The sequence below is a fragment of the Megalops cyprinoides genome, chromosome 2 (assembly GCF_013368585.1).
Source record: "Megalops cyprinoides isolate fMegCyp1 chromosome 2, fMegCyp1.pri, whole genome shotgun sequence".
In the NCBI taxonomy this organism is placed as follows: Eukaryota; Metazoa; Chordata; class Actinopteri; order Elopiformes; family Megalopidae; genus Megalops; species Megalops cyprinoides.
In genome coordinates, this window is record NC_050584.1 from 23,451,012 (window position 1) to 23,468,320 (window position 17,309).

At 50.1% G+C, this 17,309-nt stretch overlaps 1 protein-coding gene across 1 annotated transcript in view; it reads right to left on the minus strand.

The window, feature by feature from the left end:
* Positions 1 to 17,309, minus strand: part of LOC118772532 (PH domain leucine-rich repeat-containing protein phosphatase 1-like) — a 63,439-nt gene that overhangs the window by 8,585 nt on the left and 37,545 nt on the right. Inside the window, exons 4-10 of the mRNA XM_036520938.1 lie at positions 15,630 to 15,778; positions 9,572 to 9,718; positions 8,261 to 8,488; positions 6,557 to 6,759; positions 6,068 to 6,128; positions 5,714 to 5,809; positions 1,428 to 1,583 (exon numbers count right to left, since the gene is read on the minus strand). Of these exons, the coding sequence (XP_036376831.1) occupies positions 1,428 to 1,583; positions 5,714 to 5,809; positions 6,068 to 6,128; positions 6,557 to 6,759; positions 8,261 to 8,488; positions 9,572 to 9,718; positions 15,630 to 15,778 (1,040 nt within the window). The remainder of the gene's footprint in view (positions 1 to 1,427; positions 1,584 to 5,713; positions 5,810 to 6,067; positions 6,129 to 6,556; positions 6,760 to 8,260; positions 8,489 to 9,571; positions 9,719 to 15,629; positions 15,779 to 17,309) is intronic.

The window sequence follows — 17,309 nt, forward strand, 5'->3', positions numbered from 1 at the left end:
CTTACAGGGAGACACACCCCCCTTCATCACGGCCTACAAAGAGACACGCCCCCCCCTTCATCACAGCCTACAAAGAGACACGCCCCCCTTCATCACGGCCTAGAAAGAGACACGCCCCCCTTCATCACGGCCTAGAAAGAGACACGCCCCCTTCATCATGGCCTAGAAAGAGACACACCCCCCTTCATCACGGCCTACAGAGAGACACACCCCTCTTCATCATGGGCTAGAAAGAGACACGCCCCCCTTCATCACGGCCTACGGAGAGACACACCCCTCTTCATCATGGGCTAGAAAGAGACACGCCCCCCTTCATCACGGCCTACAAAGAGACACACCCCCCTTCATCACGGCCTACAGAGATAGAAATGTTCCCCTTCACAATGGCCTTCAGAAAGAGACATGCCCCCTTTGCCACAGCTTACAGAGAGACATGCCAGCCTTCACCATGGACGATGGAGAAAGATACATCCCCCTTTACCACAGCCTATACAGACACACACCCCTTCACCATGGACTACAGCGAGAAATGTTCCCCTTAACCACACATGACAGAGAGGGACACACCCTCTTTCACTAGAAGCAACAGAAAGAGATACAACCCCCTTCACCACATGCTACAGAGAAAGACATCCTTTACAGAGACCACTGAGGGATACAAAATCTTTTCTTCCTCGAAATGGAAACTGTCCCATTTGATTTCCCGCCCTGGGATCACCCTCTCCCCCCCTCCCTCTCGTACCACAACAATCGTTCATATTCAGGCCGCTCCACTTCTGACAGCGCGGCTTCAAAACTGTATTCTTCTGTGTATACTCCTTTCTTTGCTCTGGCTCTCTGTACTCCCAGTAACTTCTGTTATCACTAGCCAGGTGTATTTTCTTCCTGACAAGAACGATTCTACTGCTCAATGTACTCTGTTTCTCCTAAATGCAATCCACCCTTGACTTGACTTTGGCTTCTTTCTTCCAAAGAGCTTTTAAAGCTGCAGAATTGAAGCCAAAAGAGGAGAGCTCAGTGGTAAGAGCTTCTGACATAGCTGTGGTTCGTGAATCACAGCGGGAGCTCCGTGTCACTGAGGCGAGGATGCGGCGACCAGCCGGACTGTTTGAAGCCCTTTGTGAAGATGAGATCATATGGTTTTTCATAATCAGGGACATATGCCTGCATAAAACAGTGTGCGCAAACACTTTTTATGACCTAATGCTCTGTTCACCAATAAAAAAACCTGTTTGCTTTCTCAGCACTTCAGCTCTGGGAGAAAGTGAGGCAACAATAAAGGCACTATGTTCTTAGAAGAGTGAGAGTAGAATGTAACTTCTCTGACTGGTGAAGTCGGCCGGTAGATGGGGGCTTACACTATCTGTCAGCTCCTAGGAAGAGTAACAGGGGTACCTGTCAGCTCTGAGGAAGTATAACAGTGGTACCTGTCAGCCTTGAGGAAGAGGTTGGAGGGCAGCTCCAGCAGCTGGTTGTGCTGCACGTCTAGGACCTCCATCTGGGTGCGCTCCAGCCTCTCCGGCAGCCGTCGCAGCTGGTTATGCCCCAACAGCAGCTTCCGCAGACTGTTACTGCAGAACAACCTGACAGAGGGAGACAGAGACAGACAGACAGACAGAGAGAGAGAGAGAGAAGGAAAGAGAGAGAGGGAGGGGGGGAGACAGAGAGAGGGAAGGAGAGGGAGAGAGAGAGGGAGGAAGGAGAGTGGGAGAGAGAGAGGGAGGGGGAGATAGAGAGGGAAAGAAGGAGGGAGAGTCAATACTTTGACAATACTGCACACCTATAAAGGTCATATTCATAATTCTTATCTGAACTGAAACAGAGTCAGAGGGAGCAAGAGAGACAGAGAAGGAGGGAGAGAGAGGGCTCAGGACATGAGAGATAGAGAGAGAGAGAGAAAGTGTGTGTGTGTGTGTGTGTGTGTGTCATCCCTGCACTCCGGCAAAGGTTGTGACAGGGGGCCACTTTCTCCTCTCCTGCCTCTTCATCACCGACAAATACCTCCCTCAAGTCCCCCGTGCGGAGAAATCCATTTCCACAGCGACCGCATTCAGATGACAGAAAAACACTTCAGGGTGAAGAGGCTACGCTAACACAGCAGCGTTATGTCCCATATGCCACTGGCGGAGGGGAAGGTGCAGACTAAACAGACGAATAACATTTGGGCTTTCCATTCATTCGAGGCCCGAGGTTTATTGCCTGGCTCAAGATTTGTTTTTTGTGAGGTGGAGGTGGGTGCGTTTCGGTTCGTTTTTATTCCGCTGTCTGTCACAGTCTAAATATAGCTGCTCTTGCAAAACAAATTCTGTTGTCTAGAAAACAAAGCATTCTTGTATTTGAAATCTCAACTGGAGCGATAAGGAGTCAGAGACGTACAGAGAGAGATGGATGGATATGGTCACAGCAGAGGGAAAGGGAGAGAGAGACTGGGGTCACAGCAGCACAACACAGAGAAAGACAGTGCTGGGCACAGCAGAGGGAGGGAGACAGACTGGCACACAGAGGAAGAGAGATGGTAACACAGAGAAAGACAGTGTTCGGTACAGAAAACAAGGCAAAACAGTGTGCCCAGAACCCTCGGAGCAGGAAGCTGTTAGATGACGTCTTGGTTACTCGGGGCCTAGCCAGTTCCCTGCAATTCTACCTCCTTGATGCATAATGTTCACAAAAGCCTCGATCTGGTTACACTGTGTCAGAGAGTGATGCAGGAAGGTGTGCTCGATTTAACACGTGGAAAAGAAGCACATTCTGAAATGTAGGACTCCTGGAAATACTGATCAATCCCAGCCTGTAGCTCACACCGACCTGACCTGCTGCCAGCACCCAGCCCGAGGGGCTCGGGGAGAGAGCCGTCCAGACACGAACACGGAGTCTTCCCCCAAACACCTCACTCCACGAGTCACGTTCTGCTGCGTCTCGAAAACAGCCTGAGCCCGTGGGCTTATTCCGAGCGCTCCATCTCATGAAGTAATGACATGTTAAAAACAGGACGTAGGGGAGGGGGAGAAAGGGAACGGAGACGGTCCTGCCAAAATGCAGATTACCGTCGGCAGCTGAGATCCCTCATTCTGACACGGCAGGGGAAAAAATAGAGCCGCGGAGAGGAAGCGCAGCAGACTGGGTTTCTTTATTTGTAACAGGGATGAACTGGGGGAGCGACGGGGAGTGAAATCTGGGGCTGAGAACGGACAGGTAACGCGTGCGATTCAGGGCAGAGAGCACTACTGCAGACAGCGTGAGAGAGGGAGAAGGAGAGAAAGAGGGAGAGAGAGAGGGAGAGAGAAAGCACTTCTGTAGTCAGAGAGCAAGTGAGAGATGGAAAAAGGGAGAGAGAGAAGGAGAAGGGGAGAGAGAGGGAGAGAGAGAAGGGGAGAGCACTACTGCAGACAGAGAGATAGCAAGTGCGATACAGAGGGAGAGGAAGTGACAGAGAGGAGAGAGGGAGAAAGAGAAAGAGCACTACTGCAGGCAGAGAGAGTGAGTAAGAGATACAAAGATGGAGCGAAAGTGACAGAAAGGAGAGAGAGAGAAAGAGCACTTCCGCAGACAGTGTAAAGAGAGGAGAAAGACAGTAAATTAAAGAGAGGGAGAGAGTGTGAGAAAGAGAGAGAGGGCAAGAGAGATAGAGCACAAGAGAGAGTGAGAGAACAAAAGAGAGAAAGAGAGAGAGGGGGCGGGGACAGTAAAAATTAGGGAAGAAAAGAGCCAAACTAAGCTGGCCTTTAATTGAAAACTTCACTGGGCCCTTAACAGGACCGAAAGGAGGTGTTTAACACAAACTGAATTTCTCTCCAGAAGGAAACCCATCACAGCTCTTTGTTCCCTGGGGGTGGGGGCAGAGTGCTCCATGGTTGGACACTTGGCTCTCAGGGACCCATTGTCACGGCCCTGTCACAGGGGCAGGGAGGGTCTCGGTTTACACAGATACCGCGCGTCACCCTGTGACAGCCAGTCGTGGTGCTTGTTATTGTTTGTGTTTTGCATCTCTATGACAACCAACCCGCAGGCCCTTTGCCCCGTCAATGCGTGGTTAGGCATCCTGTCCCGCCCATCGCCGCCTCCAGGCTACAGACAGATAAACGGACAGACAGACAGACCTCTTTTCATCGGCCGCAGTCGGCAGAACCACAGCAGAGTGGTGACCTCCAGTGAGGACACAACAGACACCCTTCATCACCCACACAGGGCTGGGAAGCCAAGGGAACGAGCAGGTAGGGGACACCCAACACCGTGTATTTGTCTAAACAGTTTCACAAGCCCTTTCCAGAAAGGCACTGCACTGAATGCATTCCAAACAAGTTGCCAAAACAATTCCCAGTCATCTGAAGCAAACTTTAAATGCATGCCCTGTCCTCTGTGGTCCAACCTCTCAGCACCTACACGCAGGGCAATGTCGTGATGCAATCCACCCTCACCAGGGCAGCAGTGTGGTGTAGTGGTTAAGAAGCATGGCTTGTAACTGAAACATTGCTGGTTTGATTCCCCACTGGGGAACTGCTGTTGTACCCTTAAGGTACTTAACCCAGAATTGTCTTAGTAAAAATCAAGCTGTATGAATGGATAACATTGCAACATGTGTAAGTTGCTCTGGGTAAGAGCGTCTACTAAAAGACAATAATGTAATGTGATGCAACCTGGCATGGCGGAACACCACACAAGCATAAAGCGCCCTGAGTAGGTGCCTTTTTCCGCCAGCAGGCCTGTGTGTGCAGTGTACACACACATACGTGTGCACACAGACACACGCTGACACGGCAGCACGGGTTGGCGGCGGCAGACTGTAAATCGGGCCCCGCAGCCAGGAAAGGCACGGTCACCGTGATCCTGAGCGCTCACGTCTGTGCCGGTAAACGTGCTCACGCTTGCCAAAGTCACCCCGGTCACCCGAGCGCTGAGTCAAGCGCAGCCACGCTCTGAATCTGCAAGTCCGAGCGACCGACGGGAAAACCGAGCCCCGATCTGACAACCACCCGACGTGAGAAACTGAGCCAGGTGAGCCGCCTCCAATTCCCCCGCATCGGCGGGTTTTTCGGGTCGCCCCTGCGCATGGGGCGGGGCGTGACGAGCGACTCAGGAATTGGCGCTGATGGGCGATTATGGGTCCCTGCTCACAGGACTGCCAGGAGACAGCTGTTTAGCACCGGAGTGACACCCGCAAGTGTCTGTCCGTCAGACCCCGCCGAGCTGACTTCATTTCACATTCACGCTTGTCTATGCCATCGAGGGACCAGGGAGAGGGGAGTGGGGTGAAAATCAGAAGGCGGGGGAGGGACCGGGGCAGCAGCTGGCTGAATGAAAGCCTGGGAGTTCTTTTAGGAAAGATGTAGTGGAGGCATCATGGAGAAGAGGATATGAGGTTGGGAGATGCAGGATATGTGTTGTGGGTGGCAGTGTCGCATAGTGGTAAGGGGCAGGGCTTGTAACCGAAAGGTTGCTGGTTCAATTCACCACTGGGGCACTGCCGTTGTACCACTGGGCAAGTTACTTAACACAGAATCTCCTCAGTAAAAACCCAGCCGTATAAATGGATATTATGTAAAATTGTAATCTGTGTAAGTTGCTCTGGATAAAAGTGTCTGCTAAATGACAATAATGTAATGTAACGTGAGGGGTCATGAAAAACAGGATACAAGGCTGGAAAATGTTATAGCATAGACACTGCGGAGGGGTTATGGAGAACAGAGAAGCCTGTGGCCTCTGTGTAGTTACTCACCGAATGGGCAGCTCACAGATCAGGTTGTGGCTGATGTCCAGCACCTCCAGCTTCTTGCTCTCACACACCCACTCCGGGAGGCTCTCCAGCCTGTTCCTGTAATCCCACGGGGGAGTGGGGGGGGGAGTCAGAGCAGGAACGTCTTTCCACTGACCAATCAAATAACTCACTGACCAACGAACAATCAAATGACTCACTGACCACTCTCAATACCCCCCACTCCCCCGTCCCCCCAGCACCCTCAGGGTCCCATGGTCCACACACTGAGTGCTGATTATGTGGACAGGAAGGGGTGGGGGGTGGGAAGTTGGGAGATTGCTTTCCAGGGGCTTTTGTTTCGAGGTGCGGTCTTACCTGGAGACGTCCATGTAGGTCAGGTTACCCGGAACAGGATACACCTCCAGCTGACAGAGCTCTGTGGGGGAGCAAACAGGAGATCTGTGTGAGAGGCAGCTGTTTGTTGATGGGCCGGTTACCACAGATCTAGAATTACTGTGTCCCACAGGCCCACTGAGGGGGTGTGTGCGCTGGAAGGCTATAGCACACAGGAATGGCCTCTGCGTCTATGCTTTAACTTCACATTTCTGAGGGACTCGGAGGGAGTGAAGGAGCGAGGGGGAGTGGAAGAGGGGTCATGGGAGCTCAGGGGGTAAGGCAGTGTAAGAGTGAAAGGTATAATAATGAGTGTAATAATGAAAGGGTGAGGGGGTGAGCAAGTGAAGGGTGAAGGGGTGAGGTGGGCTCAGGGGGGTAGGGGTGTGTAAGAGTGAAAGGTTGAGGGGATGAGGGGGTGAAGGGGTGTGGTTTGAGGGAGTAAGGGGGGGTAGAGGGGGGGTTCCCCACCGTTGGAGGAGGCGTAGAGCCCCTTCAGCAGGCTGCCCCGGGCTGTGAGGGAGGTTAGCCGGTTCCTCTCGCAGTGTAGCACCTCCAGCCGGGGGAAGAGGGAGGCGTCCAGCTCCTGCAGCTGGTTGTCCCGTAGGTCCAGGTGGGTCACGTGACACAGGAACTCGGGCTCCTCCGGCACCACGCTGCGGATCTGGTTCAGCCTGGGTGGGGGCCGGGGGAAAAGACCAGTGACAATGAGTCTACACTCAACACACACGCACAGGCACACACAGAGCACACACACATGCATAAACACACACATGCTCGCACACGCATACATACATACACAATGCTTGCATACACACACACACACACACACTCTCTCTCAGACACACACATACACAATGCACACACACAAACACACACACACTCTCTCACACACACACACACACACACACACAGGCTGTTGAATGAGAAGAGTCTGCCAAGCCCCACACTCTTCATTTCTACACCCACTCTTAAAAATCAACTCATCAATCTTGTCACAAGGTCAATTTGACATTTTCATTTTGGCAAATGCTTTTCACAGATGGTGAATTAAAAGGTGTGGAGAATGTGCCAAAGAGATATCTACAGTGAGGAGGGGCTGGCGGGAACAGAGAGAAGCGCGGAGCATGGTTCTGGATGGCCCGATGGGATGTCTGTTGATTACCACCCCCCCTCCATCGGGGGAAGTCACTTAATAAAGTGACTTATTTGCTTTGACATTATCAAGTCACTCCAAGTGTGAACTTCAAACTGCTGATTACATGCTTATTGGTATAAACCAGGGACGCATGTTTAGCTACTGAGTGAATATACCACTCCCAAGTAATCAGACGCTAAACTGAAAATCATGTGCTTTTCCAGGCATAGCAAGAGAATGACGGAGATGCTGGCAGTGACTGTGTCGGTCTGAAAGGCCCGACTCTGACAGTGTAGGATACACTCTTGTTGAAAGGACCTTTTAATCTGTGTAGGTTTTCCCCCACCTCTTTAACTCCATGTGTCAATGAGCTTTGAAGGGTAACAGAAACGCGAGGAGGATTTGCGCATGGCGGTAACTCTTTATGGCAGATACTTAAGGCTTTTTGAAAGGCCTCTGCGTTTTACAGTGAAGAGGGACACGGAGTGGTGAATGGGCTCTATAGCAGCATCGGTAGGGCCTGGTTAGCGGAGCCTCCAAACAGATAGCTATGACACGTACAGACAGCGCTGTGAGACACCCACGGAGGGTGTCACTGACAGCTGGGCGTCACGCTGACATGGTCTGTGCTTTGAGGACCGCAAAACTGGGAAACTGCAGGACAAGACCCAAGATCCTAACTATACGCCGACCCCCACCACCACAAATTCATTAAATATTCTCCTGTCACAAGGTGAGTGGTGAAAACAGGAACACCTCTAAGATGACACATGAAAAACTAACTGTAAGCCATGCCAAAACAAAATGACAATTGTGCGCACTCAACTTGTGTGTATGTGTGTATCTCTGTGTGTATATCTGGCAGAGTGTATGTGTATGTGCATATGTGTGTGTGTGTGTGTGTGTGTGTGTACGTGTGTATCTTTGTGTAACAGCTCCTGTGGGATTAAGGTCGTGTGTATATGTGTGTATGTATATGTGTGTAAGCGTATGCATGTTTGTGTATGTGTGTATGTAACGCCTGTGCGTCTCGGTACCTGAGGTCCACCTGCTTGACGTGCAGCTGGCACAGCAGCGGCAGGCTGAGGGCGCTCAGGTTGTTGCCGGACATGCAGAGCCTCTCCATGGCGGTGAGTCTGTGCAGCACGGCCGGCACCTCGCTGAACTCGTTGAAGGACAGACCCAGGTAGCTGAGCTGCTGCAGCTCCCCCAGCTCCGCCGGCAGAGACCGCAGGCAGTTCCCGTCCAGGAGGAAGGTCTGCAGACTGAGAGAGGAGCGGGGAACAGCACAGGAGAGGAGAAGAACAGAGGAGAGGAGAGGAGGACGTGAGAGTGGAGAGGAGGAGAAAAGAGGAGGGGAAGAGACAGGAGAGGAGAGGAGGAGATGAGAGAAGAGCAGAGAAGAGGTGACAAGAGGAAAGGAGAAGAGAGGAGAGGAGAGCAGAGGAAAGAAGAAGAAAGGAAAGGAGCAGAGAAGAAGGGAGAGGAGAGCAGAGGGGGGGAGAGGAGTGATGAGCATAAAAGAGGAGAAAAAAGGAGTACATTAGACATTTAAGGAAAAAAAAATGCACTGGGAAAAAGCTCATTTGGATGTGTTTGCATTTCATCGTCCTCAGCGAATGCTTTTGCGGAAGAACACCCTGACTTACAGCCTTTCCACAAAGCCTTTTATGCCAAAAATTATGAGCAATTTCAAAAACCTGACTCAGCCTTCAAATCCTATTACAAATCAACACAATGCCTCTCAAACAGCTTTTATTTTCCTGTCTGGAAGTCTGGTTCACTTATAGAGGCTCTTTTATCCTGTTGTTATCTAGCAGACAGCTCCTGGGCTGGAATGTACTGATGTGAGACCTTGCAGTGACATGCATTTCCTAAGCATATTTCAACCTTCAACTCACTCGTCTGATATGCCTCTAAATCACTCATTAATAATAAGGTTTATTTGCCTCTAAGCCTCTATTACAGGTATGGCCAGTAGGGGGCAACAGCAGCAGTATCTTCCTTGCTTGAGTCTGTCTTGGAATTCAAGAGGGTTCCAGACATTTCTGTCAGTTGCCACAACTTAGGAAGGAGCAGCCCAACACACAGCAAAGGAAGAACACTAAGCCAGTGAACTGTGGATTCTTTACACACACACATGCACACACACAAGCATCCAAACATGCACACACACTCACACACACACACACGCACGCATGCATGCGCATACACATGCACACACATAGACACTCATGGACACAGACATGCACACGCACACGGACTATTACACAGGAAAAAGAAAAAGGTGTGGCGGGTCTAACAGTTAGCTCTACACAGACGGGCTGCGAGACCCCGCTCCGGCTCACTTGTGCATGGCTCCCACGGCACTGTGCACGGAGGTCAGGCAGTTGCAGGAGAGGTTGACCTCGGTCAGTGTGGGGATGTCGCAGATGGCCAGGGGGAACTCTCCCAGGTGGTTATTGGACAGGTTGAGACTTCTCAGTTTGGAGAATCTGGAGGGAGAGAAAGACAAAGAGAAAAAAAAAAACAGCTTTTAAAAGTCTCCATTTCCATGCAGGACTGCTCAGCATATGGAGGGTGGGTGTGAGAGAAAGCACACAGCTTTTCTTCAGAGCTGCATGCTTATTTAACATTAAGAGCTCAGAAAAAGAGTGATATATATTCACGCTGTTATATGGTCACAGCATATTTTTCATTAAACTACCAAGAATAAGCTTCGGTTTTGTAACGGTAATGTTAGTGTCAAAGGGAAAGCATAGAGAAGGAGGGGGAGGGAAAAGACCACAAGCTGGACTGGTGGGCAGCACTGGCTATTGTTACAGCCCGGTCTTAATGACTGGTGTTACTGTGGATTATGACTATTGACCACTGGAGCACAGAGAGAGGTGGAACTTGTTCAGCGCTTATTTGGAGTGGGTTTAGGCCACCGAGGTTCTTCTGCTGAGAGGAGGAGAAGGAGAGAGAATGAGAGCAAGCTCCTGCCGGAAGCCATGCACACCAGCCAACTGGCCCTGTGCCAGAGAGAGGTCAGAGGTCAAACAGCCCTGAGCAGAGAGAGGGGCGACAGAGATGTGACACTTTCCAGTGCACCATCCAAGGCAACACCGGACCCTCCGTTTCAACATTTACAGATTCAGATTGCATTAATTTAGCAGACTTTCTTAGCCGGAGTGACTTCCAGCACAAGGGAACAGAAGCGTATACATTCAAGTTAAATGAGCAGCACTCCCAGACCAGTGAATGTGAGCACAACACCAGTCAAGCACTACCACCAGTTAAGTTGTGCTAACCTGAGGCTGGACAGCCTAGAAACCAAGGGAAGAACATACACTACCATACATCACACAGTTCATTAGATCACAGGATCCATAACGTATCACGATACTACACGTGAAATAAGCAACAAGTAGGTGCTAAGCATTATGGCCTCCAACAGCCATGCCACAACATGCTCCCTTTAAATGATAGTCAGCCTCAATGTGGTGATCCTGAGCAGTGAATTTACCTCACCTTCGCCAACCGGCTGAACTCATACATGACCATGATGGAACACTGGTGGAAAAACACTCGATCACAGCACTCCGCGCTCCCCCACCCAAACCCACCCAACTCTGTTGTTGCTTCAAACACCTGAGGTAACCTACAGCGCTGCAGCGTCAGTGGTTATTTTAAACATGGTGGCTGGGTGACATTTGGGTTTTTTCCATCAGTACTTGCAATGTCCTATAGCTGTCTGCTACTCCTACTGTGGTACCATTATCTGCTCTGAAGCCTGCAGAAACACGCTGGCATGCATATGCACTCACTGCTGATCCCGGGAAAGATGCAATGAAGGCTGGTTACCCACCAATCAGACTTCAATATGTATAGCATGTGACATTCTTGCAGGCCTTGTGACACAACAGCCATGTGAAATTATATGGGCAGCAAGGTGAATTTATGGACAACCTTAGCGCCGCCCCAACCCCCCACTGCCACCCCTGAGCACACACTGTCGTCTACTGAGTTTATGAGTGATGCTGAGTGGACTATAGCCCTGAACACGCAACGTCATCACTATGCCTTGCAGAGTTTGTGTGTATAGCAATCTGAACATACAATGCCATCACTGTGCTGTGCAGGGTTTGTGTGTATAGGGATCTGAGCGCACAATGGCCTGGTGTCGGGGCTCCGAAGCTGTACCGAGTTAATCATGCGAGTGCAGAATGTGAAGGAAAATAAAAGCTCAGATCGATTTCTGCTTCCTTTTAATTAAAGGGAAAAGCGGTTTCCTGGAGGATCTGAATGGCTACTATATCAAAAATGTAATCTGCTGACTATAGGGCTTTTTTTATATTTGGCAAGGGGGACGAAGTTGGGCTGCAGGCTGCCAGAACGATGTGCGAGAGCACACACACAGTCACACACAAACAAAAACACACAAACACACATACATGCATGTGCATGCGCGCACACACACGCACTCGCATACACACACACACCACAAATCCTCTGGAGACGGGACGGCAGTCATTCCCAGCGTGCATTGTTCCACCACAGAGATCACTGACAGACAAACAGCAGTATTGGACAGAAGTCCAATACCTCAGGCCTTCTTGGTTCAAAGTGCACATTGCACATCAGTTTTTAATTTACAATGGTACCGGGCAATCTAAAGGACCTCCTAACCCCCGTCCCTGGAGTGTGGGGTCCAGGCGGCAGAGCGCCAAGGTGACACACATTCCTCACATCAAGCGAGGGAAATCGGTGTTTATGGAGAAACAATGGAGCTGGCAGGGGATCTCCTCTGAGAGAGGGAGCGCTAACAAGCGCAAAGAGCCCAAAGAGCCGCATGAAGACACTCGCAGCCTTCTCCACGGACGGAAGGATGGCGAACGGAGCAGCAGTGTAGCACAGTGGTAAGCAGAAGGGCTTGTAACTGAAAGGTTGCTGGTTCGATTCCCCACTGGGGGACTGCTGTTGTACCCTTGTGCATGGTATTTAACCGACAATTACACTACATTACATTAATAGCATTTAGCAGACGCTCTTACCCAAAGAAACTTACACCGGTTACAAGTTCTATGTTATCCATTTACACAGCTGGACATTTACTGAGGCAAGTGTGCCTACTTACAGCAGCAGCGCCCCAGTGGGGTTTTTAACCAGAAAACATTCAGTTACTAACCCTGCTCCTTACCACTATGCTACTCCACTGCCTCACTGGCCTCAGTCAGTATCCAGCTGTATAAACAGATAACATGTAAAAAGTTTGACCTATGTAAGTCGCTCTGGATAAGAGCATCTGCTAAATGACAGCAATGTAATGTAATGGTGCAAGGATGTTCTCTCACTGGGGCCGCCTTGTTTGCGCGTAGACAGGTTGGAGGTGGGCGGTTTCTGCACGGCCCCCGCCGCTGCAACCGTTGCCATAGCTCTCTCTCTCTCTCTTCCCACTGTAAAAACTACCCGCCGACACATTCCGGCTCCGAAGCCAAATGTTGGTCCCCTCGTTCGCGAGCAGGCGAGGGGTGAGGTGATGCTGATTGTAGAGCCGGCCCGGCAGTGGTGAGGTCTCCAGATCAACCGCAAGCCAATAACTGCAGTGTCACAGTAGGACACAGTTCCCTGGGGCCCGGTGTCAGAACTCAGGACCACTGCGCAACAATCCACAACCCCCAACCACAAGCCAACAACTGCAGTCTCACTGTAGGACAAAGTCCTCTGGGATTCTGTGATGGAACTCATAAGTCTACTGCGCAACAATCCACAACCCCCAACCACAATCAAACAGGACCCAAAGCAAGGCCCACAGAGACTGATGCAGAGCATTGTGAGCAGAGCATGATGGGCTACAAAGCAGGGGTTTAAGTGGGAGAGCTGGACTCCAGGTCAGAGAGGATGATGGGTCGATGCTGGCCGTGCTGCTGGCAGAGAGGTGGGGATCGGGGGCGTCCCTGTTCCTCAAGTGGAAATCCTCCCATTTGCGGGCGAAGCCAGCGACGTAGGCGAGACCTGAATGAGCAACGATCCAGCCTCATTCTGTACCCAGAGCACACAGCACAAGGCGCCTGCAATATGGGACAATGGGATGATCTAAGAGAAGCAGAAACACCCCCTCCTTCCCCAGCATAGGCATCCTGTGTAGGTCCCTGTCTGGGGAATTCGCACCCGGCGCAGGATGACTTTCTCTGGAAATGACCTCTGACCCTTCAACTGCTCCTTGTGCCAGCTGATTGTGGGATTCCACTCCACAACACTGATAAACACAATCAGAAATGACATGATACAGGTTCTCTCTGTCTTAGTTTAACACAGGTGAAGCTAACAGCCATTAATTAACACAGGGGAAGTTAACAGCCATTGATTAACACAGGGTGAAACCAGTTCACCATTCATTTACTGTTCAGGGCAGTGGAAACAGACAACTAACCACCACTTAGCCATGGAAACTAACAGCTATCAAATACTGTTTAACAGAGGGTAAGCCAACATCAATCATTTACTATACAGGACAGGGGAAACCAAACAGCTAACAGCCACTGTTCAGCACAGGTGAGCCTAACCAACAGCTAACAACCAAGGAGGTCACAAAGCTGTGTCATACACCTGCCTGTATCTACGTCAGAGAGACAGAGCCACTCAGCCATCGGGGCCAGGTCACCGCAGAGCAGGAATTAATCTGCGTCTACTATTTGTAAACTTTCCAGTGAGCGGCGTGGACGCGTAAGCCTGGCTTGTGTTGTTTTAATCTTCCGAGCCTTGGCACTAATCCTCCTCCCTCTGCTGTTTTCTCCCTCTAATCTTTCTAACACGGCAGGCGGCTGAGTTCAATTCCCAGCTGCTAAGAAAGGCAACACAACAAACGTTTTGCAGGCCGGGCTTCGGAGCAGGGGTTTAGCCGACAGCGGCCAGCCTGAATTACGGGGGCCGTGTAATAAGGCTGCTTCGAGAGAGCGGTTTCCTCGGGTTGTCTCAGGGCTGAGGGATCTTGCTTTACGTGCAAGGGTCAGCTGCTCGAAAGAAGCCCCCAGCTAGTCTTAATTACAGTCTGTACGAGGAGCCGGCTAAGAGCGTCAGATCTACTCAAAGAATAGGGCGTCCTGAAAAATAACGCAGTACAACTAAGACTACAGTATTAGGGTTGATGAGTACTAGATATCCCATGAGTGTCAGCATAGCCTCTCCAGCCACAACAACACCACAAATGTGCTAGGAAGAAATAGGCCAGTCTTTCCTCAGGAAAACATTTAATCTTGGCACATGCTGCATCCTGCCCCTCAACTGGAATGCAACAATTGATACAGACCTTAAACTCAAGGTACTGCTCTGAGAATCTCTTTTTTCATCCTAGATTTTCAGGCAAATGGCTGTATGGGCATGACCCAAAAGGAAGGGTCGCAAAAAGGCTTTAACTTCTCATGATTATTTTAGCATAACTCATAAACTTATGCCTCTTGCACCTTGAATGGATATACTTCAGTTCTTTTGTGCTGGAAGTCACTCTGGACAAGAGTGTCTGCTAAATGAATGTAATGTAATAAACTTTTTCATGGGAGAGCTGCAATAGCTGGCATGGTTGGGGTTACTACATTGCACTGGTTTTTGTTTGGCTGGTTATTATGGTTCTGACTGCAGTTTTCTTTAAACCAGGCCACTAGGGCTGAGCTATCCCACGCGTTACCCTATTGGTCATTAACAGGGAAGGCCTCACACGCGACTGGCAAGTGTTTCAGCTCGCTCCCTCCCCGCGACTCCCCCCCCTCTCTGTGGCGAGGGGGAACCACCACTGCACCCTGGCGTGCCATGCCACCAGACCGAACGCGCTGACTGTGGCAAAATTGTTCGGAAAAAAAAAAGTCTGACACAAAGTCATTATGAAAGCAAAAAACAAAAACAGAAAATAAAAACAAGACTAAAACCAAAAAGCACACCGAACCCTCTTGTTCTTGCAGACTGAATGGGAAATGGCCTTGCGTTAGAAGCACAGCCGCTACTGAGCATGTTATTATTTTCAAGCTTCTGGGGGTAAATAAGTGGAGAGTAACATCCAGAATCCATTTAAAAAGGAAGGCTGAGACAAATGGCCTAGTCAGCACACAGGAATCTCTGCCTCCTCTTAACCTCGGTACCAGACCCAGTGAAAAGATGGTGCCTTGAGAAACAGGGAGAGGAGAAAGAGAGAGAGAGAGAGAGAGAGAGAGAGAGAGAGAGAGAGAGAGAGAGAGAGAGAGAGAGAGAGAGGGTGTGTGCGGGGGGGATGACAACATCCCCTTTTAAACCTTCTCCCTGTCACTGACTCTCCCTGTATGAAGGGTGTGTGTAGGGAGAGACAGGGAGTGTGTGTCGGAGACGCCCCCTGCCCCTGTCTCTCCTCTCCATGAGAGAGGCATGTGCAGGACGTGTGCAGGGCGGAGTAGGTACCTCTGCAAGTCCGCCAAGCCGCGCCCGGGAGACAGGAAGTTCTGCTTGAGGTTGAGGTGTGTCAGGTCCTGGCTGTAGAAGAGGTTGGGGGGCAGCTGCTCCAGGCTGCAGCAGGACAGATCCACAGAGCTGATACGCTGGGACACCATCTGAGAGACAGACAGACAGAGAGGGGGAGGGGGAGAGAGAGACAGAGAGAGAGAGAGGACATGGGAAGAACATAGATGGCAGCAGGCAGGGAAAGAATAAGTGAGAGAAGAAAAGAAGAGGGGCCGAGAAAGAGAGCAAGGGAAGAACAGAGAGAAGGTAGGCAGGAGACAGGGAGAAAATAAGAAGGAGATGAAGAACAAGAAAAGAAGAGGGAGAGAGAGACAGAAGGGGGGAGTGAATGAGAGAAGAAGGGAAGAGCAAATAAGAAAGGGAGAGTGAGAGAGGGAAAGAGAAAGAGAGTTGGTAAGAACAAGGGAGACAATCCGGAACCCTGTCACATTCTTCCAGTGGTTTACACAGAAAAGTGGGTAGGAATTTGCTCTGGGAATGTCTGTGACCAGACATTGTCTGTCACCAGGATATTGGCCAAATCCTTTCCATGGACACTCAGATTCTGTCTTTGATAATCTGCTTCTTGGGAAGTGTTCAGCATTCCTCGGCCCTTGACCCCCGACTCCTTGCTACCAACCTCCGGGGCTGCTATTCTGGGTGCTCCTCAGGGCAACCGGTGCAGTTAAATGACAAGGTTATCTCTGAGATAATTTAGAAAATGGGTTCCCCCGGCTGTTCTCCCAGGGGTTGGGGAGAGAAACTGCAAATGAAAGTGGTCCTAAAGTAGGACTCCCGTTCCCATTTCAGACCAGTGTTTTCCTTCTCTGCCTCTCAGCTGGGAGCAGATTTTGCCAACGGTATCTGTGCCGTAATTTTAAAGTTACACCATGATCACGGCATTTGCAATAAAATCCTTCCTTGCTATTGCAGTAAAGAAATTGTTGTACCACATAGGAGGACCTCAATATGCCTCATGTGACCTGATCTAACCACTTGCCCCAGTTCTCACATTATTAATAATAAATATTAAGTAATTATACACTAAATAATTATTAAAGTATTAAATAAGTATACATTTGATCTGTTGAGCATTAGACATATAAAGCTGCATTTTATGATCCTTAATGTTAAACAGAGAAATCAGGGGAAAGTGCTTGAAAATTCCTATTTATAAACGCTTACAAGGTCCAAGCAAAACGTTTCCCTATGCTTGGTTTCTTAGTGCCCTTTAAAAAGACACGGAAGAGCAGCTGGCTCTGGGCCATCTGTGACTGGGATTGCTCACTGCTGACCTGCACCTCTCCTCTGCATGCGTGTTCAGCAGGGTTACCCGCGAAGTTTCCCATGGAGGCACGCACATGGGACGGTCCTTAAGTGCCCATCGTGTCAAGGGAGCGTCTCACAAATGGAAGAGATGCAAAGAAGAATGTCTGCTTGTAGTACCATACCAGTCTGCACTAGACTGACCCCTCTTTCAATGGGCCACTTTCATGCTGTGTTTAAACAGAAAGAGGACGCTTCAGGGTCATGAGCTGTTAACTACTGGTCAACTATTTCTGCAGCAAAGTTCAGCTCAGATAAGAGTTGATAACCCCTGCAGTACGGGGACAATCTAGAAGCTTCCTGTAAGAGGGATGA